The 23750-nt window shown below is 37.8% G+C and overlaps 1 protein-coding gene across 1 annotated transcript; it reads left to right on the forward strand.

Moving 5' to 3' along the window:
• Positions 1 to 418: 418 nt before the first annotated feature.
• LOC113074009 (B-cell receptor CD22-like) lies at positions 419 to 23105 on the forward strand. Its single transcript, XM_026246719.1, has 7 exons — positions 419 to 721; positions 5958 to 6221; positions 21471 to 21731; positions 21814 to 21904; positions 22354 to 22396; positions 22483 to 22700; positions 22870 to 23105. The coding sequence occupies exons 1-7, from the start codon at positions 430 to 432 to the stop codon at positions 22928 to 22930; spliced, it is 1230 nt and encodes a 409-aa protein (XP_026102504.1). The 5' UTR covers positions 419 to 429; the 3' UTR covers positions 22931 to 23105.
• The last annotated feature ends 645 nt before the right edge of the window (positions 23106 to 23750 follow it).

The raw sequence follows: 23750 nt of genomic DNA on the forward strand, positions 1-23750 counted from the left end.
CAGATATTTGATTTATTGAGGTTTTTGATTGATAAATCTCATGTCTTAAAGGTGTGTCCAGCTATACTGCTTCAATCCTTCATCTGGATCTCTCTGATGGCAAAAGGTATATTATGTGGTAACATAATGAACACCAGTCTTTACCGAAGGCTGTTTTCCGATAAGCAGAAAACCAAGTTGCTTTACTGGCAACTTCTCTTAAAGCAGCATCCTGTGTCACTTCAGTTGAGGTCAAACGGTCACAGATTACAGCTTTCAGTACTTGCAGTGTAGTCCCTTCTGTGCACTTTATTTTTAAGAGTTTTAAGGTTCTTGATCGAACCTAATTAAGTACCTTGATTTTTAGTGCGTCTCCAAGCAGGCTTGCAAGCATGCATTTATATGTGTATTGCAGGTGTGCAGTATAACGTGACTCATATCGTCAGCAAAATGTGTGTGGTCCGGGAGTCGATGGTGCTCATACCCTGCAAACACACTTCTCCAAACGAGCAGGTGAGCTCAGCCGAATGGCTCTGTGAGAGATCGTCGGGGCAGAGGGTCAGGGTTTCTCAGGACCCTGCGTTTGTAGGCCGTGTGGAGTTTGTGCAGCCTGCCGCTGGAAACTGCTCGCTGCTGCTGAGGGACGTGAGGGAGAGTGACGCCAGCATCTTCCGGTTTGTGCTCAACACTACTTCCGGACAAACTTGGACAAACAATCAGGGAATCCAGCTAGAAGTAACAGGTGAGTGGAGAGCCGGTTAGATGATAGGTGTGAATAAAGACCTTTAAGATTTCAGTGTAAGAACTGGAATTTAACCAATTATACAGAATCAACCACTAATCATTGGGTTGCTTAAAGCTAAATTATGTGACTTTTTTCAGAATTAACAATGTTTAAATCTTTACATTTCTTTATCTTTATATTTACTTTGATTCCTTGGGCAGATGTCCATATCCAAAGTAATTTACATTGCATGGCATATCATGCACTATAGCAGCAGTTCTCAAACATTTTCACAGGGGAGAACAATTTCCAAGGACCCCTAATAATTATATAAGCAGTTAAGCATATGCTTACTACAATTTGTACACTTTTTGCACTTCTGTTTTCCTGGAATTTAGAAGTTTTCTGGATTATAATAAATTTACCTGGATTACCTTTTTTTTCTATTTAGAATTCTAATGGTTAAATTTAATTGTAATCAAAAATTAAAGCTGCAGTTGGTAACTTTTGTAAAAAATGTATTTTTTACATATTTGTTAAACCTGTCATTATGTCCTGACAGTAGAATATGAGACATATAATCTGTGAAAAAATCAAGCTCCTCTGGCTCCTCCCAGTGCTCCTATTGCCATTTGCAGAAATACACCGCTCCCGGTAAGAAACAACCAATCAGAGCTGCGGTCCGTAACTTTTTTTTGTGTTCAAAGTATACAAAATGTATATAATAACGGAGTACACCATGAATCCATTTTCCAAGCCATGTTTTTGGCTTGTCCTGAATCACTAGGGTGCACCTATAATAAGTGTTTATATTCGGACTATTTTAGATTGCTTCAGGGGTACCGCGGCGGAGTAACCCAGTACCTTTGTGATTCTTCATAGACATAAACAGAGAGAAGTAGTTCCGGCTACGATGTTCTTCCGCAGCACGCAAGCAGTTCTGTTTATTAACCGCTAGAGCGTCAAAAGTTACCGACTGCAGCTTTAAATCTGATAATTTGAAATCATACAATATATAGTTTTACAAAAAAAAACAATTAAATATATAAAAATTTTTCTCAAATGTACACTGTAAAAAATAAGTGTAATTTTAACTGTAAAATTTTGTAAAAACGCTACGGAAAAAAACTGATAATAGGTTAACAGTAAGTTCCCGTACTATATACAGGGAAAAACTGTAAAAGATCTAACAAAGCATTTAATGTAAATTTACAGTAAAATTCTGTTAATTATACAGCTTTTAGAAGTAAAAAAAGAACAAATCAATGTATAATTTACAGTCTAAAACTGTAAACTGATATTCCCAGAATTCCCTGCGTGACACTCCACGTTTGAAAGTATTTTGTTTAAATAATCATGTTTTTAAATAGTTCTTGTTATCAGTTATGTACATTTGAGCTTTATGTTACATCTTCTGTTGCTTAATGAAAGTTTTTTGCATTATTTAAGTATCACGTGTGTTACCATGATGGTGTTTTGTGTTTCCATAAATGTGCACCTTCTATATGTTAATATATACTTCTGCTTGTGGTGAAGCTACTTGTGATGAGCTTTGATACTTCATGTGGCTTTCTCTTATACAGTACCATCTTTATTATTATGGTGGTTGTCAGTATTTTCAAGGTACAAAACAGATTTAATTTTGTGTGTTGTTGAATTTACTGGTTTATATTCACATTTTCTTGTTTGTAAATTACAGCTTTATATTGTAAAATTAACAGTTTTTGACGTAAATGTGTTTACAGTTTTCTGTATTTTTACAAAATTATTCTGGCAACCACAGCTGCCAAAAAGTTTTTGTAAAAACAACAAGAAATTTTTTACAGTGTAGTTTTTCCCTCAAATTCCAAGTTTTACATTTAAATTTTGCTGGATTAAATTTTATTGGTTTAATTACATTTAAATAACCTGAAGGCATGTTTAATGAATTGAACTCAATATTTTATTACATTTTACAATAATATATGGCCATATGAAAACTTTCTTCTTTTTCTATTTATTTTTAAAGGAATGAATAATCACCCTATTTTTGCAGTGAACACCAAACTAATATGGCCTACTTCCTCTTAAAGAAGTCCGGGTGGAGGACTAGGAGGAAATTCAATTCATAGCCCATAGATTTTTAAAAATCAAAATAAAAGTCATGAATCAAAATATTAAGTCCAACACACTCCCCGTCTGGGGTTCATTAATACCCCACTTTAATCTTTGGCTTACTGAAATGTTTTAGGGTGAGTAAAGCAAAACCATTTCCGATATTGGACGTAAGAAGTTTTTCTGTACACCTTCTCTAATGAGCTTCAATTCAACTTTCCTTACAAGGCCATCTTCACTAACGTGTTAGCAACAATGGCCATAGGCCACTGATTTTGCTTAGCTTGGCAATCTTTCATCAATACAATGTCTCCTTCCTTGAGACAAGGCTTCTTGTCTTGCCACTTCTGCATATTCTGAAGAGTGGAAAGGTACTCATGATGCCATCTTGTCCAAAATATTTATTTTCCAAGTCATCTCCTGTGGGATTCTTACTGCAAAGATGCCATCCAGTACATCCTAGTTCTTTAGCAGAATGTGAGAATGACTGTGAGATGTGGCTTGATTGATTTGGTATTGCGGTTAGGCATCAATGCAGAATGCAGAATGCACCAATGCAGAATCAACAAGGTCATAGCTTTCCTGAGACAATGAATGAAAGAGTGGAGAGTTCAAAAGGAAGTCTGGCCCTGTAAGCCATGTTGTGCTATTAAGAAGATCAGCTGCTACAAATCTAGACCCATGATCTGCAAGATTGCCATCCGATGGGACATACTTCCACTGATTAGGAGTCGATGACTGAAGAATGCTTTGGATTCTGTTATTCACATATACATAAAAACGTCTTGTTTGGTTGTGAATACATCCAAGAACAATCTTACTGTCAGTGAAGAAATGAATGCTGTTGAACTGCAAGCCAATTTCTTCTGTCTCAACTGTGAGAACTGCAGCACACAGTTCCAGTCTTGGAACAGTGAGATCAGACTGTTGTGCCAACTTTGTCTTTCCAACACAAAGCCAAGATCTGTTTGACCCTTTTGAGATGTGTATCTCAGATAAGCTACAGCTGCTACAGCTTTCACAGATGCATCTGCAAATATATCCCTTGACTGGGGGTCTGATGTAGGGAAAGATGAACTTTACGCTGTATCTTTATGTCTTGCAGACTCTGCAAAGAGTTCCTCCATCATATCCATTCTGGCTTCATGTCATCTGGTAATGGGGAATCCCAGTCTTCAGCCTGTGCGGAGAGTTCCTTAAACAACAACATGCCCTTGATGTTCACATCACACCATCACCTATATAAAGTATAACAGCCTACACCTATGTACAAGTTAACACCTGATGGCATTTCTTCTGGGCTTTTGAGTTACAACAAATATGTTTTAGAAACACACGGTTATAACAGCCAGAGAAAAGACTAAGACAGAAATCAAGGGTCAAGAGCCCAACTAAAGCAAACACTGATCTCTAACATGGTTACTTCAAATGAAACAATAAATCAACATCTAAACCTTAGTTCATTCTCAATAAGATCTTCTGTAGACGTCTGACAGAAATAAAGTCAGTCTGGTTATTAATAAGTGGAGCTGGTGATGCTGTTTGTGGGGTTGTTTAATCAGATCTTGAGAGATTTCATGTATTTTATTTCAGTTGATTTCATCTAAGGCTGTGTCTGAAGTCAGTTGTAGTAGTTCTTGTGTTTCTCTTTTCTTCAGTAATTCTGTTTGTTAACAGCAGCTGTTCATCACTAATTCTCATTCAGCACTCAGTTAATCACTTAATCACTTAATTGCAATGTAAAACTTCTTTCAGTGAACTCAACTGAATTAAGTTCAGAGTACTCATAACTGTTAGTTTTTTCAACTTTAATGGTTTAAGGCAATCAGTTTCCTCAAACGGTTTGAGTTAACATAACTTAAGGATATCGGTTTACTCAAACCGTTTGAGTTAAGTTAACTTGTCGGGTTTTACAGTGTATTAATTGTTTCTGCAGAGCCACACATTTCTTCTAATCTCTCTCAAGCCATTTGTAGACCTGCATGTGGCTACCTAATATTAACTGGTTTTATTCTTTGTACCTGCTCTGATGAATCTCTTCCGAGATATTTGATGTCTAACTATTCCTCTGGCCTGAGGTCAAGGTCCACAATGGCACTTTTAAAAGATGATCTCCAAGCACAATAACTCTTAGGTTTATCATCAAAAGAGCTCAGTCCAGAAGTCACCAGACTGTGTGCAAGGTACTTGGACAGGTTATACTGTAGGTGTTTGACACAGACTCAAAACTGCTTTGTGAGCCATTAATAGATGCTTTAGAAGCTTGAGGCATGAGAGAAGGAGGAAATGAAATGTACCCTGATGTGTAGAAGTAGGAGCAGTAGCCACAACATTTTCCTGATGCCTTACATAATCTGCAGTACGTTGGAGGCTGATCTCCATGGAGCACTTTGACGCTGATGTATGGTCCATTTCTTTGTAGGCTGCAGCTTGAATTTCTGCTTCTGCTATGGCTGCATCCTTCTCTTTCAAGCTTGTTCCACTTTTATCTCAATCTCTCTCTTTGCATGTGCAGCTCTTGCTTTGGATGCCTCTGCTCATACACATGCTTTTGTAACAACTAAACTTGCAGTATAACTTCTAGATGAGGTTAAAGATTGAGAACTTGTTGACTGAGCATCTTCACCTCCTTCGCCACTATGGTGTCGCTCTGATGCTTTAGAGTCTTTTGAGGACATGGTTGCCGTGTAGGCCTACAAGCAGATATTGTCCTTCTCTTTGTTAGATGCAATTTTTAAACGTCCATCTTTCCCAATACACTGTACTGTCTTTTCACTCAATTTGAGTTATACATTTGAACAAATTTGTGTTTTTTAACATTTAATTATTGCATGTTTGCATCATATTTGAGTTGTTTGCATTTCACTGTTTATATTCATTTTGAGGAATACTGAATTTGTTTTTGTGCAACGGAATGGAGCAAGCATTCTTACACAGTGCACACAATGTTTCTGCACTTAATCCAGATTTCTCTCAACATGGGGAAAGAAAATAGGAAATCAAACTAACTGGTGTTACTTATCTGAAAAAGTAACTCAGATAATTTCTTGTAAACAACAAGTGCGTTACTTGACTAGTGACTTAAGTGACTTAAGTAATCTGATTACATAAGTATTCTACCTTTAATGTGTTAAGCATAGATTTCTTCTTTCTGCTCCAGATGCGAACCTGGAGGTAAAGACAGAGTCTGATGCTGTGATGGAGGGAGACTTGATTATGTTTGTCTGTGGTTCATGCATCCCCTCAATGACTGTACCAACCTACATTTGGAGTAAAGATGGGCAACTGCACAGTCAACACCATGGGGAAAACATACTTGTTTTGGAGTCCGTCGAGCTGAAGGATGGAGGCAGATATTCCTGCACCATAAGCGGTCATGAGGGACTGAACTCTGCATCTCATGAAATCACTGTTAGACCTGGATGTAAGTTAGCTGAGAGCTTTATTTTGAAACATCTCATGTGTATTCACACTGAAAAAAGTAATAAGTAAATTTACTTAATTTTTATTTGGCAAGTTTTTGCACAAGCATTTTTCAAGTAAATTTAACACATTTGGAAATTAAGTAAATCTACTTAACTAAGTTAAGTAAAAAAAAATAATAATAATAAGTACATTTTATTGAGTAAAATTGAATTAAATAATATTAAATTAATGCATTTAGCAGACACTTTTATCCAAAGCAACTTACAGTGCATTCAGGCTAACAATTTTCACCTATCATGTGTTCCCGGGGAATCGAACCCCCAACCTTGCACTTGCTAATTCAATGTTCTACCACTGAGCTACAGGAACACTTCAAGATCTTGTGAAAAATAAGTGAACATTTCACTTACTTACTTTTTTATTTTGGAAAAGTTTTTACACTAACAAAAAACCAGAAACAGATATTCTAGAAATTTCTAAATGTAAAATATTTTTTTTCAAAACAGTTTTATCAAATGAGGGTAAATAAGTCTCTCACTTCTGTCCCTTTAAACCAGTTTACAGCAAAGACAGCACGAAGGACTGAATTCACGTGATAAATATTCTGCAATTAAGAAAACAGACAAAAGAAATAGCACTGTAAAACCCGATAAGTAAACTTTACTCAAACCGTTTGAGTAAACAGATTGCCTTGATTTAAACCATGTAAGTTTTAAAAATTTGCATTCAAGTAATTAAGTGATTAACTAAGTGCTGATTGAGAATTAGTGATGAACAGCTGCTGTTAACAAACAGAATCACAGAAGAAAAGAGAAACACAAGAACTACTACAACTGACTTCAGACACAGACTTAGATGAAATCAACTGAAATAAAATACATGAAATCTCTCAAGATCTGATTAAACAACCCCACAAACAGCATCACCAGCTCCACTTATTAATAACCAGACTGACTTTATTTCTGTCAGACGTCTACAGAAGATCTTATTGAGAATGAACTAAGGTTTAGATGTTGATTTATTGTTTCATTTGAAGTAACCATGTTAGAGATCAGTGTTTGCTTTAGTTGGGCTCTTGACCCTTGATTTCTGTCTTAGTCTTTTCTCTGGCTGTTATAACCATGTGTTTCTAAAACATATTTGTTGTAACTCAAACTCAAAAGCCCAGAAGAAATGTCATCAGGTGTTAACCTGTACCTAGGTGTAGATTGTTATACTTTGTGTCAGTCATGATAATCATCAATTATTGAACTGTACGGAGTCTATAATCTCTGATGAAATATGTGTTGTGTAATATGATTGATTATAGTAAAAGTGATTCTAAGAGGAAGTGGTTCTGTGATAATCAGTTAATCTGAATGACTTTTCAAACAGTGTGGTCTTCTACGGTGTCAAACAGTCACACACAGACATCAGTAATCAGAATATGAACCTCAACAATGGTGACCATAAAAAAAAAATGCTGCAGAGCATGCTGGGAGCCATGGATGAGTTTTGTACTACAATAGTACCCAGAATGCATTGCAGCATGTTTTTTCGTCACCATTGTAGAGGTTCATATTCTGATTATTAATGTCTGTGTTTGACCAACTACTGGCATAGAAGAAAAAATATATGTGTACAAAAATGTTTAGAAAGTCATTTTTATATTAACTGATTATCACAGAATCACTGGCTCATGTCACTTTTACTAGAATCACTTCCACTAATTACACAACACCTACTTCATTAGACTCCATACAGATAAATAATTGATGATTATCATCACCAATATAAAGTATAACAACCTACACCTAGGTACAGGTTAACACCTGATGGCTTTTCTTCTGGGCTTTTGAATTACAACAAATGTGTTTTAGAAACACATGGTTATAACAGCCAGAGAAAAGACTAAGACAGAAATCAAGGGTCAAGAGCCCAACTAAAGCAAACACTGATCTCTAACATGGTTACTTCAAATGAAACAATAAATCAACATCTAAAACTTAGTTCATTCTCAATAAGATCTTCTGTAGACGTCTGACAGAAATAAAGTCAGTCTGGTTATTAATAAGTGGAGCTGGTGATGCTGTTTGTGGGGTTGTTTAATCAGATCTTGAGAGATTTCATGTATTTTATTTCAGTTGATTTCATCTAAGGCTGTGTCTGAAGTCAGTTGTAGTAGTTCTTGTGTTTCTCTTTTCTTCAGTGATTCTGTTTGTTAACAGCAGCTGTTCATCACTAATTCTCAATCAGCACTTAGTTAATCACTTAATTACTTGAATGCAAAGTTTTAAAACTTACATGGTTTAAATAAAGGCAATCTTTTTACTCAAACGGTTTGAGTAAAGTTTACTTATCGGGTTTTACAGTGCTATTTCTTTTGTCTGTTTTCTTAATTGCAGAATATTTATCACGTGAATTCAGTCCTTCGTGCTGTCTTTGCTGTAAACTGGTTTAAAGGGACAGAAGTGAGAGACTTATTTACCCTCATTTGATAAAACTTTTTTGAAAAAAAATATTTTACATTTAGAAATTTCTAGAATATCTGTTTCGGGTTTTTTGTTAGTGTAAAAACTTTTCCAAAATAAAAAAGTAAGTAAGTGAAATGTTCACTTATTTTTCACAAGATCTTGAAGTGTTCCTGTAGCTCAGTGGTAGAACATTGCATTAGCAAGTGCAAGGTTGTGGGTTCGATTCCCTGGGAACACATGATAGTTGAAAATTGTTAGCCTGAATACACTGTAAGTTGCCTTGGATAAAAGTGTCTGCTAAATGCATTAATTTAATATTATTTAATTAAATTTTACTTATTTTTTTACTTAACTTAGTTAAGTAAGATTTAGTTAGATTTACTTAATTTCCAAATGTGTTAAATTTACTTGAAAAATGCTTGTGCAAAAACTTGCCAAATAAAAATTAAGTAAATTTACTTATTACTTTTTTCAGTGCACAAGGAAATGGCAAATCAACAATCTTCAGTTTGTTTCACTGTTTCTGATAATAATGCTTACAAAGCAACAGCAATAAACGTGGTTGGAGTTGAGTACAACTGTATGTTTTACTGCTTGTCATTGCTTACTTCTTTGTCTGTTTAGATCCTCCAAAGAGTGTCTTAGTGTCCATCGGTTCCACTGGTGAAATAGTGGAGGGAAATTCAGTGACTCTGCATTGCAATAGTGATGCAAACCCTCCTGCAGAAATCAGCTGGTTTAAAGGAGAAGTTATTGTAGGATCTGGAAGAATCTACAGCATCTCAAACATCAGATCTGATCACAGTGGAGAATACAAGTGCAGATCAAGAAATAAATACGGAGAGAAAGACTCTGATAATGTGATGCTGAATGTGAAGTGTGAGTGAACGCTGGTGCAAGAACTGAGAACAGATTCTCTAGTTCCAGTGTGTTTTATTATTGTTCACTGATGAGACATTTCATTCTTTCTGTTTCAGATGCTCCAAGAAATGTTGTGGTGACCCTTAATGGGTCTGGTGAAATAGTGGAGGGAGATTCAGTGACTCTGATCTGCAGCAGTGACTCAAACCCTCCTGCTCTGAACTTCAGCTGGTTTAAGGAGAATCAAAGCTCAGCTGTTGGATCTGGACAGAGTTTCATCATCTCCAGCTTTAACTTCAGACACAGCGGACGCTACTATTGTGAGACTCAGAATCAACATGGATCTCAGAGATCAGCGTCTGTTTCTGTTAAAGGTGAGAATCATCTCTGTTGATCTCAATGAGCTCACTGTCTGTATGTAAAGAGTAACAGTTCTTCTTCCTCTCGTCTGCATGACTGAAGAAAGCAGCTCATCTCTGATCATGTTCACAATGGGAATCTCTGCAGCTGTTGTCTTGACGTCTGCGATTCTGATGGTCTTCATCGGGGATTTGATCAGAAGGTGAAGGAGACTCTGTGTCTGTACTGTCAGAAAGATTCAGAGTCAGTTTGTGTTCATGTTCATTTCTTCTTCTCTCTCAGGAAACGAGCGACTCCATCAGAAGAGGAAAAGCCCGGAGGATCAGGACACAATAAGACTGTGAGTAAATCTCCTCATGTATCTTCTCATGTGTCTGTCAGTTCTGGAGGGAGAATGAATTCTCTCATCATTGTGTGTCCTCAGCTGGAGTCTCCTGAGGACGCCTACATGAGCCTTGAGCCCAAGTCCAGATTTTCTGAATACGACACACTTGATGTGAGTTCCTCTGTTTATCATGTGGATGTTTAACATCAGATCTAGTTAGTTATTAATATGTTCACTTCTTCTCTAGAATATGAAGAGATCCTGTGAGAACACAGACCACCCTGAAGATTCTATATATGATAATTTTTGACAATTTTAATTTGGCATTCATTTTTAAAGCTGTGCTGTGAAAATGCTAATTTTTCTTTTACTTTTAAATGTCTCTTTACATTGACATACCTTGAATATTAAGTATTTTCAACTTGACAAGTTTAGTTAATTGTTACATTTCTGAAAGTAAAGTGGACTTACTTTAAGTTTTCAAAACCAAAGTGTTCATGTTCATTCCACATAATTTGGCATATTTTCTTATTCATCCAAATAAATAGTTCTTTCATTTCAACTGTTGTTTTATTTCAAATGTTTTAGTCATGTTCTGGTTGATGCAAGTTGAAATATTTTAGTTTGTAAGTAAAACAACTTCAAATACATCTACTGTACTGATGCTACTGGACACATCTTCAGTGATGTTTCTGGACTCATTGAGTGTTTCGGGTCTTTCAACATCATACACCCTCATCCAGGCGAGCCAGCTGTGGTTGATCAGACCACAGCTTGTGTCCAGTTGGCAAATCTAGCTACCCTTCCTCCATGGATCTCCTCTCTTTAGCCACAGCCGTCTTGAGGCTTTCTCTGCTGCTTCGATGGTGTTGCGGATGGCTCTTCTCCTCCTCAACCCATCTATACCTAACAAACTGAAGGCTCTGGCCAGGGATCAGGCTATAAAGCCCCTGCATCCTACCTCTATTAACTCTCCATCCGGCTTGTCTGCACTCGCTGACCAGTCCCTCGTACTTGGTAAGCTTCCGCTCAAAGACCTCTTCCAAGCGGTCTTCCCAGAGGACTGTGAGCTCCAACAGAACTACTTGTTTGGTGGACTCCGACAAGAGTACGATGTTGGGTCTTAAGGTGGTGATCACAACGTGGTTGGGGAACTTGAGTTGCTGCTCCAAGTTCACCAACAGTTGCCAGTCCCTCGCAGTGGCCAAGATACCTGCAGATGTTTTTCCGGCTGGTTTTGGCAGCTCTCCAGCTCTGTCAAAGGCAATGGCTTGCTTGGAGAGTCAGAAGCGCTTTGCCCACTCAACTCCTGTAGCAATGGTTTCCACAATGGCCTTCAGTACCTGGTCATGCCTCCACCTGTACCTTCCCTCTCCCAGTGCCTTTGAGCAGCAACTAAAAATGTGCTCTAGGGTTCCACACTTAGAGCACAGTGAGCATGCTGGAGACTCAACTTTGTCCCATATGTGAAGGTTTGATGGACTGGGAAGCACATCATATACCGCTTGAATGAGAAAACTGATCCGCTGTGGCTCTGCCTTTCATAGCTCTGCCCATGTCACTTTCCTCTAGATCCCATTCTCCCATCATGTCCAGGCACTCTGTTGCCTCATTCCTACTGTCCTGCAGGTTCTCTCTTCCTCAACCACTGCTCTCACCTCCTCCTGGACTAGGCAGTGCTTATCCTTCCCTTTGATGGTGTCAATGTGGGGAGTTGAAAAGGAACCCAGTCCAGCCCTGCCTCTTGTTACCACCCCCACCAGCCTCTTGTGGTGTAATCTTTCCTCTGCTTGTTGAACAGCCTCCTCAGTCTTCCACCTCGGACCAGTCCTCACTTCAATACCAGCTTTTGCTACTTTTGGGTCACTAGAGTCTCTATATAGCAACACTTCCCTTGCTTTTGTAACCTTTAAATCTTCTTCCAAGGACTTAAGCGGCAGTTGCAGTTTGTTGCGGTGCCCATAGAGTGCGATGCAACTTAGACTCTTTTTTGGAAGCCCCAGCCATCTTCTGAGGTGGCTACTGACCTTCCTCTCTAAGGTTTCCATGGTCGAGACTGGCACTTCATAGGCGAGTAGTGGCCACAGGATTCTGAGAAGAATGCCATGTTGGTACAGCCAAGCTTTGAACTTCCCTTGCATTCCAGACTGATCCACTGTCTTTAGCCATCTGTCCAGCTCAGTCCAGGTTGACTGGATGGGTGCGGAGTCCCTCAAGGTGCTGTCAAACACCTTGCCTAAGCACTTGACAGACTACACTAAACTGGAAATTATCATCCACCTTTCCTCTTCTCAGCACCATTGATCTTGACTTGGCTGGTTTAAAATGCATCCGTGCCCACTCCATTAGTTTTTCGAGACCCTTAACAATCCACCAGCAGTCTGGGACTGATTCTGTGGTGACCGTGAGGTCATCCATAAATTCTGTGATCGGTGGCTGGCGTAGAGCTGACTCCGTCTTGGGCCTTCTGCACTCTGGTTCAGCAGACTTTCTGAGCATATTCATGGCCAGGGAGAACAGAACTACAGAGATGGTGCATCCTGAAATTATTGTAGTAATCAGCGATGAGGTCTCTGACTCTGCACGGGACATGATGTTTTGTGAGGGTGAGCTGCACTAGCTTGTGTGGTATTGAGCTATATGCAATAGCCAGATTGAGCCACAGCACTGTCAGATTGCCCTTGTTCTCTCTAGCCTCTCTGATGAGCTGTGTTACCACTCCTGTGTGTTCCAAACACCCAGCCATTCCTGCAATTCCACCCATCTGGACTGATGTGTCAATAAACTTATTCTTTGATAGGAAGGTGCTCAGCGTGTTGGAGACTGCACCGAAGAAGATCTTAGCTTCAATACACAACAGGGAGATAATGCGGAACTGGTCTATCTTCTTGGAGTTCTCCTCCTTCGGAATCCAGACCCTTTCCGCAACTCTCCACTGTTCAGGGATCCTGCCCCTCTTCCAGATAACACGCAGGATTTTCCAAAGGCGCAGCAGGAGTTTAGGACAGTTCTTGTACACTTTGTACGAAGTGCCGCTTGGTCCTGGAGCGGAACTAGCTCGCGCTTTCCTGACAACCTCTCGAACCTCCTTCAGCTGCAGCTCTGACATGTGGAATTGCACACTTGGCCCAGGAGGGTTTATCAGAGTGCTGCACTCCCCCAACTCTTGCTCTCTTACTGGGTCGCTGTATGTTTCCTTCAGGTGGTGATCAATCTCCTCCTAAGAGCAGACCAGCTTGCCGTTACGCTTCTGTCCTAGCAGCTCCTTAGTGAACTTAAAGGGGTTGGCAATGAATGCGGCTCTCTTTCGGGCTCTTTCACGACAGCACCTCCGATGCCACTCTGCCCGATGGAGGATCCTGATCTTCTTTCGCAGGATGCTCATCAAATGTGCTAGGCCAATGCGATCCTCCTTCCCTGCCTGCCTGTATTGTTGCTTCAGGGTCTTCATCTCCTGTCTGATGTTATGGATTCTCACCTCGCGTTGGTTATTTGAGTGAGATCCTCTGGAGCCTCCTTCACACTGTTAAAAATCGCTGTAAAAAAACGGCCAAATTTCGACAGTAACATACTGTTTTTCATTAAAACAGTGCATTCTGGGTAATATTCATCATTTTCGAGAAGGTAGCCTGCTGCTATATATCGTAAATTAACAACGTTCAAAGTCGACACTCAGCGGCTGTGTTTCAAATCACACCCTACACCCTCATTCAGTATTCCCTACATGAGTTTACTAATATAGTCCACCTGACAGAGAGAATGAAAACTAATGAGTGAATTCAGACACTGATCAACAGCTGCTGTTAACGAGTAGAATCACTGAAGAAAAAAGAAACAAGACACACACAAGAACTACAACTGACTTCAGCCACAGCCTTAGATGAAATCAACTGAAGATTTACCAACTTCACTCATTACTAACCAGACTGACTTTATTTCTATCAGATCAGAGATCAGAGATCGAAAGATCTTACTGAGAATTACAGAGATTTAGATGATAATGTTACTGTTTCGGTTGATGTTACCATTGTGGAGATCAGTGTTTACTTTAGTTGGTCTCCTGACCCTTGACTTTTGCACTTTACATTTTGTTTCATTGCTGTATTTGTATCTACATGATACATCTGTTACAGCAATATTAATTTTGTTAGTCAAGTGATTATGGCTGTTTCTGTCAGGCATGATCTATTAGACTGACTTAAAGTGTTGCTATAGTAATGAAATATTAATTTGGTGTTGAAATATTTGAGTGAATGACACAATTTTTTTTTGTTTCTTAAATTTTGTAAGATTGAAAAGTAGTGTGATAACCAGTATTTATGGATTTATTGACTAGTTTTAGTTAAAAAATATTTCGGGCAGCAGTCTCCACAACACTCAAAGAGAGAAATCAACAATCAGCATATTAATCTCAACAATGGTGACAATCAAAAGGTTCATGATGCAATGCATGCTGGGTACCAGCACAGGATAAAACTCATCCATGATTCCCAGCATGCATTGCGGCATGAATAAATTATGCCCCTGAATTGTTCACTTATTTTCTTGAATTCTTATATGCTTATAATTTGGCATTTGTTTTAAGTTTTAGTAGCATGTATTGTGATGTTCAGAACTGATATGTTTATTTATTTTGTGGATTGTCACCATTGTTGTGATTCATACGCTGATTCTTGATGTTTCTGTCTAAATTTCAGCAAAGGTTTTTTTTATTATGAGTGAAATTTTCTTAACAGTCTTTCATAACTTATGGCTCAGCAGTGTTCCTTCTTATGCTGTAGTACCAATATTCAATAAGAGAAGAGACACGGGATTAGATCAGAAATAATAGTATTTGTTCTTGTCAATCTATAAACAACAATTTCAGATTTTTTCTCTTCTGTGTACTTTTGTTTTGCTATAACAGGTTCCAATGGCGCATTGTTACAGCATATAAAAAAAAAAAAAACCTTAGTTGTTGAAAAGTCACGTTCAAGAGCCCAACTAAAGTAAACACTGATCTCCATCATGGTAGTGAAAAAAAACACCTAAACCTATTTAACTCTCCATAAGTTCTTCTGTAGACATCTGACAGAAATAAAGTCAGTCTGGTTAGTAATGTGAATCTGGTGAAGCTGTTTTAGTAGTTGTTTAATCAGATCTTGAGAGATTTGATGTATTCTTTTATTCAGTTGATTTCATCTAAGGCTGTGGTTGAAGTAATTTGTAGTTCTTGTGTTTCTCTTTCCTTCAGTGATTCTGCAGGTGTTTATCACTAATGATCAATCATCAATTAATCACTGAATTATCTCATTAACTTCACTAATTCAGTGTTACTCAAGCACTCTGTAGTGTGCACACATTATAAGTGTTCATTTAAAACTGAGGATTTTCTTGTGGGGTTTAAAGGGTTAAAGATTTAAGATGAAGAAAAAACAGCATGAAACATAATTTAACAGTAATAAACTGTAATTAATTTACAGGAAACAAACTGTAGAAAAACAGTTATTTACTGGCACCCCTGCTGCCAGTAAATAACTGTTTTTCTACTGTTACTTGCCGTAAATTAATGGTTGCCAGCAAAAAAAGTGTTTTTCTACAGTTTGTTGCCGTTAAGTCAAGGAAAAACAGTAATATACTGTAAAATGTAAACGTCAGATTTACCAAATGAAAAAAAAGTTAATTTAACTAAAATAATTGTGAACATCCATAGAAAAAAAAATTAGGCAAAGTCATACACTGATAATGAGAGTAAATACTGAACTTGACTGTATTAATGTGTGTTTGCACAAGAGAGATCGTTTAGTTTAATGTAGTTTTGTTGTTCACCATTGTGCTGGAGAGTAGAGCCTGTGCTTCAGTCAATGATGAGCCACAAATTCTGATCTTCTGCTGCTTTATATAAAGGCAGTAAATGTGGAGTCGCTGATACAGTGATGATCTCTGTGTTAAGTACTTCAGCACATACATGTGCGGTGTAGATGACAATGAGCTGCAGTGATTTGAGTAAAAGTCATGTATTTAGTTACTTTATTACTGCACATTTAGTGTTTGCATCGTTATATTAAGAACTATTCCTTCTCAGTGGACTCAAATGAAATAAGTTCATAGTACTAACATCGTAGGAATGCTAGTTTTAAAAACTAGAACTGTTTGAAGCAGTGGGAGTGGAGTTAATTTCCATGGTAGAATTTACGGTAAAATACTGTTAAAAAATAAGAGTGGTAAATTAATGGTTAAGAGCTGTAAATTAACAGTACTTTACTGGCGCCCCTGCTGCCAGAAAATTACTGTTATTTAACGGCAAAATTTTTTACAGTGCATTCACCTCTTCACCGAACCATTCGGATGCAATGCTGATGATGATCATTGTCATGGCTTGCAGTTTCCTGTCAACTTCTCCCCTTGTGGTGGTCCCCAGGATTTGATCGACATCACTATCAAACTGGTTCCACAATGAGGTCATGTTAGATGCGGGCCACTTGATAGGCCTCCTCTCAGACTTGATGCTAGAGGGAGTCATTTGCAACACTTGGAGGTTCCGGGCACTGAGGGGTGACTCTGGGCCTGGCTCCTCCTGCGTCTCACCAGGTTGAACACCTGTGCGTTGTGTTGGTCCTGTCTCCACCAGACACTTCATCCTCCCTTTGTGGATCTTTAGGCCTTGCTTATTCTTGCAGATTTTGCCACATATACACTGCTTTCTCATAGTCATTTGTCCATTGCCTTGTTCTAATACCGTTATATCCATCCAGTTGGGGTGCTCCTCCCCCACTCTCGGGCACCCCTGGGGGTATTTTTCCATTAGGTTCATCGTAGCTTGTTGTGGGAGTCCCCCTCACAGAAGACACAAAATTAGGTTGCCAGCCCATTCTGCCCCAATTGCTGTCTTTCCGAGCTGTCACCGACTCTCCGGTTGTCACCATGCGTTTCATGGTTGTCATCCAGCCTTTCCTGGTTGTCACTGATTGAATCAGATTAAAGCTGTGCAAATACATCTACTGATGCTACTGGACACATCTTCAGTGATGTTCCTGGACTCATCGAGTCAGTATAAAATAACCCAAATGAATATTAAGTTTGGTATTTCACTTTTCCTTACCTTTTATAAATTTATTTATATATATATATATATATATATATATACTATATAAACTAATATAAACTTTATACTTAGAATTCTAAGTAAATACAGCCTGAGTCAATATAAAAAGAAAACTAACAAATACAAAACAAATATTAAGCAAGTAAAATAATAATAATATATATAGAGAAACATCACAACTGTTAAATAGCCTATATGTCAGTTTATTGCAAGTTCCCAAAAATATAGAAACACAGGATGCAGCATTGCATATGAGCTGCAGTCTTCTGTTTGTGAAAGAGTTGCTTCATGCATCTTAACAAATCTGTTTAATCGAAATGCTTGTAAAATTAATGAAGAGGCTTGCTTTAAACATTGCTACAACAACAAGGTGGCTTTGTCTATATTTCAGGCCTTTTTGCTTTTACTAAAACTGGGTTAGAATAAAAAAATCTACAAACGAGAAAAATTCCCTTAACTTGTTTACAATAGCAGTAGAAGTTTTTTTCCCCATTTTTAGACTGCTTTAACTTGTACAAAACGCTATACAAATAAACATGAATTGGAGCAACATTGTATTTGCCTGTTTGCTTTATTTTTGGCATTGGTGTGAATACAGCGAATTCTCATTTTAAAAATTATTTATATCAGATCTTTTTGTGATCAATAACGGTCGTGTGTTCCACAGTAAGTGTTGTTCCGACGCTGATTGAACAGAAACGAGTTTTTAACGGTCTGCTGTTGCTGTAGCGGCTTAGGCGCTGTCCGAGGTACTGATCGCTCGCTCATCAACTGTGACACGTGCGTGGAACCTTCAGAGGTATGTTCCAAAATACAAACATTCTTCATATATGCACAGTAAATTACCGAGTGTTAAATTAACACTGCTCGGAGCATATGTGGTTCCACTATAAAAGAGTGTGAAAGTAACGCTGAAGCAGTGTTTAATTTAATGAGATAATTAAGTGATAAGTGCTGATTGAGCATTAGTGATGAACAGCTGCTGTTAACAAACAGAATCACTGAAAAAAAGAGAAACACAAGAACTACTACAACTGACTTAAGACACAGCCTTAGATAAAATCAGCTGAATTAAAAGACATTATATCTCTCAAGATCTCAGCAGAAGATGATTAATCATATCCACAAACAGCATCATCAGCTTCATGCATTACTGACCAGTTAGACTTTCTAAAACAGAAGTTCTTTCCTGAGAATTTATGTGTATTTTTTTTCTGTTTTTTTCAACGTACCATTTTTGTGAATAGTGTTTGCTTTAGTTGACTTTTGTAAATATGAGTTTCTCTTTGGCTGGCTCAATTGTGTGTAATAGACGTATGGGATGACAAGGAATTTATGATAAAGTCATGTCTCTGAATCCATTTTATCTATAACCGTAGCGCTTTTATGATTTCTATGTTGTTACAGACATTAGATAACAATGTGAGGAAACACTTCTCAAACAACTTTAATAAATATGGCTCGTAAAGTGGCTTTGATTCTGGCGCTCATAGACATGAAGAATCAGCTCATGAATCTCAGCAATGGTGACAAATATTCAGATAATTTTTATGTGATTTTTGAATGTAGCAAATCAAGACAGTAAAAAAAAGTCACAAAAGATAAAAATAAAATAAATGAGTAAAAATAAAATAGTAAGAAAAACGCAGCTGTATTATTCAGTGAACCTGGATACAGCATGATAGTTATGTCACTACCAAATAAATAGTCAATATAACCTGAAATCATTTTTTTCTTATCATAACCAATATGTTTCATAAACACAATTACAGCAATAAAAAAATAAAAAAACTATTGTTAAAAACAAAACAAGGGTCAAAAGCCCAACTAAAGCAAACGCTTATCTCAACAAAGGTGACTTCAAATTGTGTTATTTTCAATAAACATTAACATCTAAATCTCTGTTAATTCTTAAAAAGACATTTTTAGATGCATGACAAACAAAAATTCAAACTGGTTAGTAATGTGTGAAGTCTTGAGAGATTTTATGTCTCCTTTTATTTTAGTTGATTTCATCTAAGATGTAAGATGTCTTTGCATTGTGAAAGCAGCCTTACAGTTAACCACATTCACTCGTTTTATTTGAATTATAATATAAGGTATACGATTAACAGTGAATGATCAATTATTAAATCCTCCTGATTTTTGCTTATTACTCTATATTTGTGTGAAATAGCTGGGCTATTTGTTGAATGAGTGTTGATGACTGTTTTAGAGGAAGTCAACGCTGTTAAGAAGCCAGTTCTCACGTGTGCATGTTGTACTTTTCTCATGACTCTTATAAAACCAGCATATAACCGTAAAAAGAAAGAAGAAGAGGAAGTAGAGCTATTTTCTGCAGTGCCATGTGAATGTCACACTGACTTGTGTTTCCATAATTTTTCAGTGAACTTGCATGTAAAAAACCTCTTCAGTTCAGCTCCCATCTGTCTGATTGAATGCATCAGTGCAGATGTGATGAGGTTTAATTGACTCATCAGGGTCGACTGAGTATCTTCTAGTGTCCTGTGACAAGAAGTGTCTTAAACTCAGATAGAGGAAGTGAGGAGAGACAGGATGTCTGATAATAGGATGTCTGAAAATAATTGCATACAGTACCTCAACTGTCATTGTTATATGACAATTCAGTCCCTGCAGATCAAGGCAAGGTAGGGAAAACTATATTTTCACAATGTAAATACATATTTTTATACAGTTTTTATATAGTTAGATTATTAAATATTACATTTAAATAAGCAAATACACTTAAGTCTGCTGCACATCAGTGTCATTTTAACACTCTTCCCAATGTTTTCCAGAATGTTCAGCCGAATCTCTTTGATTTCTCTGATCATGATTCCCGGTGAGTCTCAAAATCTTATTTTCATGCATATGAAGAAATCCATGACTGTCGTTGAGTATGATTGTCTGTATAGTGTGTTAAATTACTTTGATGTTTACGGTGGAAAAGTATTGTGGTTTTTCAGTTCTGCAAAACGAACACAGACACCCTCACTGTGTATTATGCCTATAGTGATTGATCAAATTAAAGACTTCCAGGAAAAACTGGCTAGTGCTGTCCTTTTTTTGTTATTGATTTGGTGGCATATTAGAAAGACATACAGAGAGCAGAACTATGACTGAGATGTTGATGCTATTATACTTTGTATTCTGTCTGGTTACAATGAGAAAAACTGAAGAGTTAAGATATATTTAACAAAAACTATAAACACAATCACAGCAGACATTGAGGTAAAGTTGAGCACATCTTACTTTAGATCTACTGTCTTGTTGAGAAAAGTAAAAACACAATTACACAGAATGGAATAATTTTCCTGTATTTGTCTGTGTCATATTTTCCAGTGATCTGCAGCCAGGACTGGCAGGTTCAGTACTCGAGTATGATGAAATGTGCCCTAAAGGGTTCAACAACAATTTTATCAGGCAGTTATAAACACCCAAATCATCTCACAGTGATAGAGACATTCTGGATTGTAAACCCAGTTAAAGGCGAAGAAACCATCAATCTGATGGATCATCCAGATTACAAAGGCAGAGTTCAGTATTTCCAGGATAAAGACGGAATATTCTTTCTCAGTCTCAGTAATGTGACACATAAGGATGAAGTAATTTACTGCCTCAGAATCGTGGCAAAAGAAGACAAATATCTGTTTTTTCCTGGGATTGATCTTAAAGTGACCGGTACAGTCAAACTAATATTACACTCTTTCACACACACACACACACACACACAAACACACACACACACACACACACACAAACAAACACACACATATATATTTATATACTGTATATAAACATTTATAAATATATTATCCATGATTTCAGAGCTCACAGTGGAGATTCCTGAAGAGGCCGTAGAGGGAAAATCATCGGTTTTATTTTGTAAAACCACCTGTCACCTCTCAGATAAAACAAACTTCACCTGGTATAAAAACAGCAAGCGTTTATCAGAGTCGAATGTCTCAGACCAGCTGTTGCTGCCGTCGGTGAGCACTGATGATACGGGAAACTACAGCTGTGCAGTGACAGATCAGAAACACCTGTCGTCTCCTGCCGTCACTCTCAGCGTCAGATGTACGTCGAGACATGATCTTCATTAGCAGCAGTCAGTCCAGACTGATCAAAAGATGCACTGTGAGACGTAATGTTTGAATTTTTCAGATCCTCCAAAGAGTGTCTCAGTGTCCATCAGTCCGTCTGAAATAGTGGAGGGAGATTCAGTGACTCTGATCTGCAGCAGTGACTCAAACCCTCCTGCTCTGAACTTCAGCTGGTTTAAGGAGAATCAAAGCTCAGCTGTTGGATCTGGACAGAGTTTCATCATCTCCAGCTTTAACTCCAGACACAGCGGACGCTACTATTGTGAGACTCAGAATAAATATGGATCTCAGAGATCAGCGTCTGTTTCTTTAACATCTGCAGGTATTAATATGATACTGTAGGCTCTTTCTGAGCTCTGCTTTTGTCATGAGCATCATGTGAAATGATATTTCTCTTCACTCAGGTGGCCAGAAAGCCGTTCTGTATGCAGCTGCTGCAATCGGGGCAATGCTCATCTGCATCTGTATCATTATTGTAGTAAAAAAAAACATCAGGTAAGAAAAAACTGCTGTCATTTTTTTTCTTTTTGCAGTGGAAAAACCTGAAAAACACCATAAAACATCATGAAGGTAGTTTATGTGACTCGTATGCTATAACCAGATATTTAACTCATTCAACATGTAGAATACAATCTCATTCTTCATCTTGCATTTTGAACAATAACATATAACACCATTTTCTTTAGGTCCCTCCCTCTAAGCATTCATATGAATAGTTTGATCATATTTTTGTAGTTGTTGTTTTACAACAAAGTTACTATTTTAGGCTTTCTACCAAACTTCACATTTAGGTCAATCTGCTACTTGCTGTTTCTTTGTAACTGTTTGTAAAGTGAACTAGAAATGTCTGCATGAAAATTGTTTCTACACCACATCAGTTTCTGTGTAATCTTTGCTTTCTATGACACGGATACGGTATGTTTCATTTTTCTTCTCTCCGGCAGGAAAACAGGAGATGCTGGTGGCCAAAGTGGTGTTTCAAAACAGGCAAGTCCAGAACAGCATCTATTCCAGCACATTATCATGTAATTGAGATCACAGTGGAATCATCCGGAGTGTGTGTGTGTATTCAGGAAGAAAACAACAGCACAGCCGTGACTGATCAGACCAGCGCAAAACCTCCTAAACCAGCCGATCTGAATGAGTCAGTGTACGCCAGCATCACTCACAGCAGACCCAGAGAACAGCAGAGAGATGGAGATGAAGACGAGGTTCAGTACGCCACCGTCCAGCACCACAGAAACACCACTGCAGAGGACAGATGTCAGAATGGAAACAGTGTTTCTGCCAGGTGAGACTCCTTCATATAGCTTCACTATGGTTTAAGATGCAAACAAACACAAACTCTCCAGCTTTCTTAAGAAAATGAGGCAGAGCTAGCTTAGAGGAACAAGGATTTATGGGTGCACAACATTCATCTGGTTCATCTTGTTTTGTCTTTTTTTATTCTTATTGAACAGATCAAATACTGAAAAGGCGGATGATTCCGATGTGATCTACAGTAGCATCAAATCTTCATGAAGAACCGGAGCGTCTGGTCACATCACTGAACATGCTCCTACATTTGCATACACTGAAGTCGGCATGAAATAGAAGTTGTGACTGAAAAGCAATTCTGCTTAACAAACAAGACTTTATTTTATACATCAAATAGGCCTACATTTGGACGGATCGATCACAGTAAGATGCATTAAGAAAATAAACAGGGTGAATTACATTTTTTACTTTTTGTTGAAATGTGGCCATGTGAAGTGACTTTAAATACACAACACTTGTGTGAGAAACAGGACATGAAACTATAAAAGCTGTGAGCAAACATATGAAAAACTTCCATTTCTGAATGGAGGAGAGGTTTCGTTACGCTGAATAAATGGCTTTTGTGAGGAGACAAGCTTAACATTTTCTTGTCGGCTAATCTTTGCCATTAAATGTTTGTTTTTCTCAAATATTTTAACACAAGCCTTTAAAAATAGTGAATCGGCTGCTGTATTTATTTGCCTTTAAAGGATGCATTTGTTTGTTTATGTTAATACTACTGTATATTTAGAAGAGTTAAATGTGTAGAAAGAATTGAGTAAACAATAAAATAATGTATATTGTGTGTTTGGTGAATGGTGGTTTGATCAATATTGTTTATCCTGTACATAATTACGAGTGAAACTCTTTAAACCAGTGCTTCTCAATCAGAGACCTCAGAGATCCTCCAGGCCTGTGGTAAGTGTGCAGTCGGGTCAAAGGTGGCTGCTTTAGTGCTGTTTTTGCACCCCACTCGGGTGCTGGATGCTATCGCAACTTGGGGCTGAAAAATCAGAAAAATCACAGTTCAGTCATAAATGAAATT

Source organism: Carassius auratus, unplaced genomic scaffold (genome assembly GCF_003368295.1).
Source record: "Carassius auratus strain Wakin unplaced genomic scaffold, ASM336829v1 scaf_tig00013464, whole genome shotgun sequence".
Taxonomy (NCBI): domain Eukaryota; kingdom Metazoa; phylum Chordata; class Actinopteri; order Cypriniformes; family Cyprinidae; genus Carassius; species Carassius auratus.

Excerpts from the sequence above, each read along its gene's own strand:
- LOC113074009 (XM_026246719.1), top strand. The coding sequence starts at position 430 with ATGTGTGTGGTCCGGGAGTCGATGGTGCTCATACCCTGCAAACACACT. Across the intron at positions 22,397-22,482 it reads AAAGTGGTGTTTCAAAACAG|GAAGAAAACAACAGCACAGC; the intron begins GCAAGTCCAGAA and ends GTGTGTATTCAG. Across the intron at positions 22,701-22,869 it reads GGAAACAGTGTTTCTGCCAG|ATCAAATACTGAAAAGGCGG; the intron begins GTGAGACTCCTT and ends CTTATTGAACAG.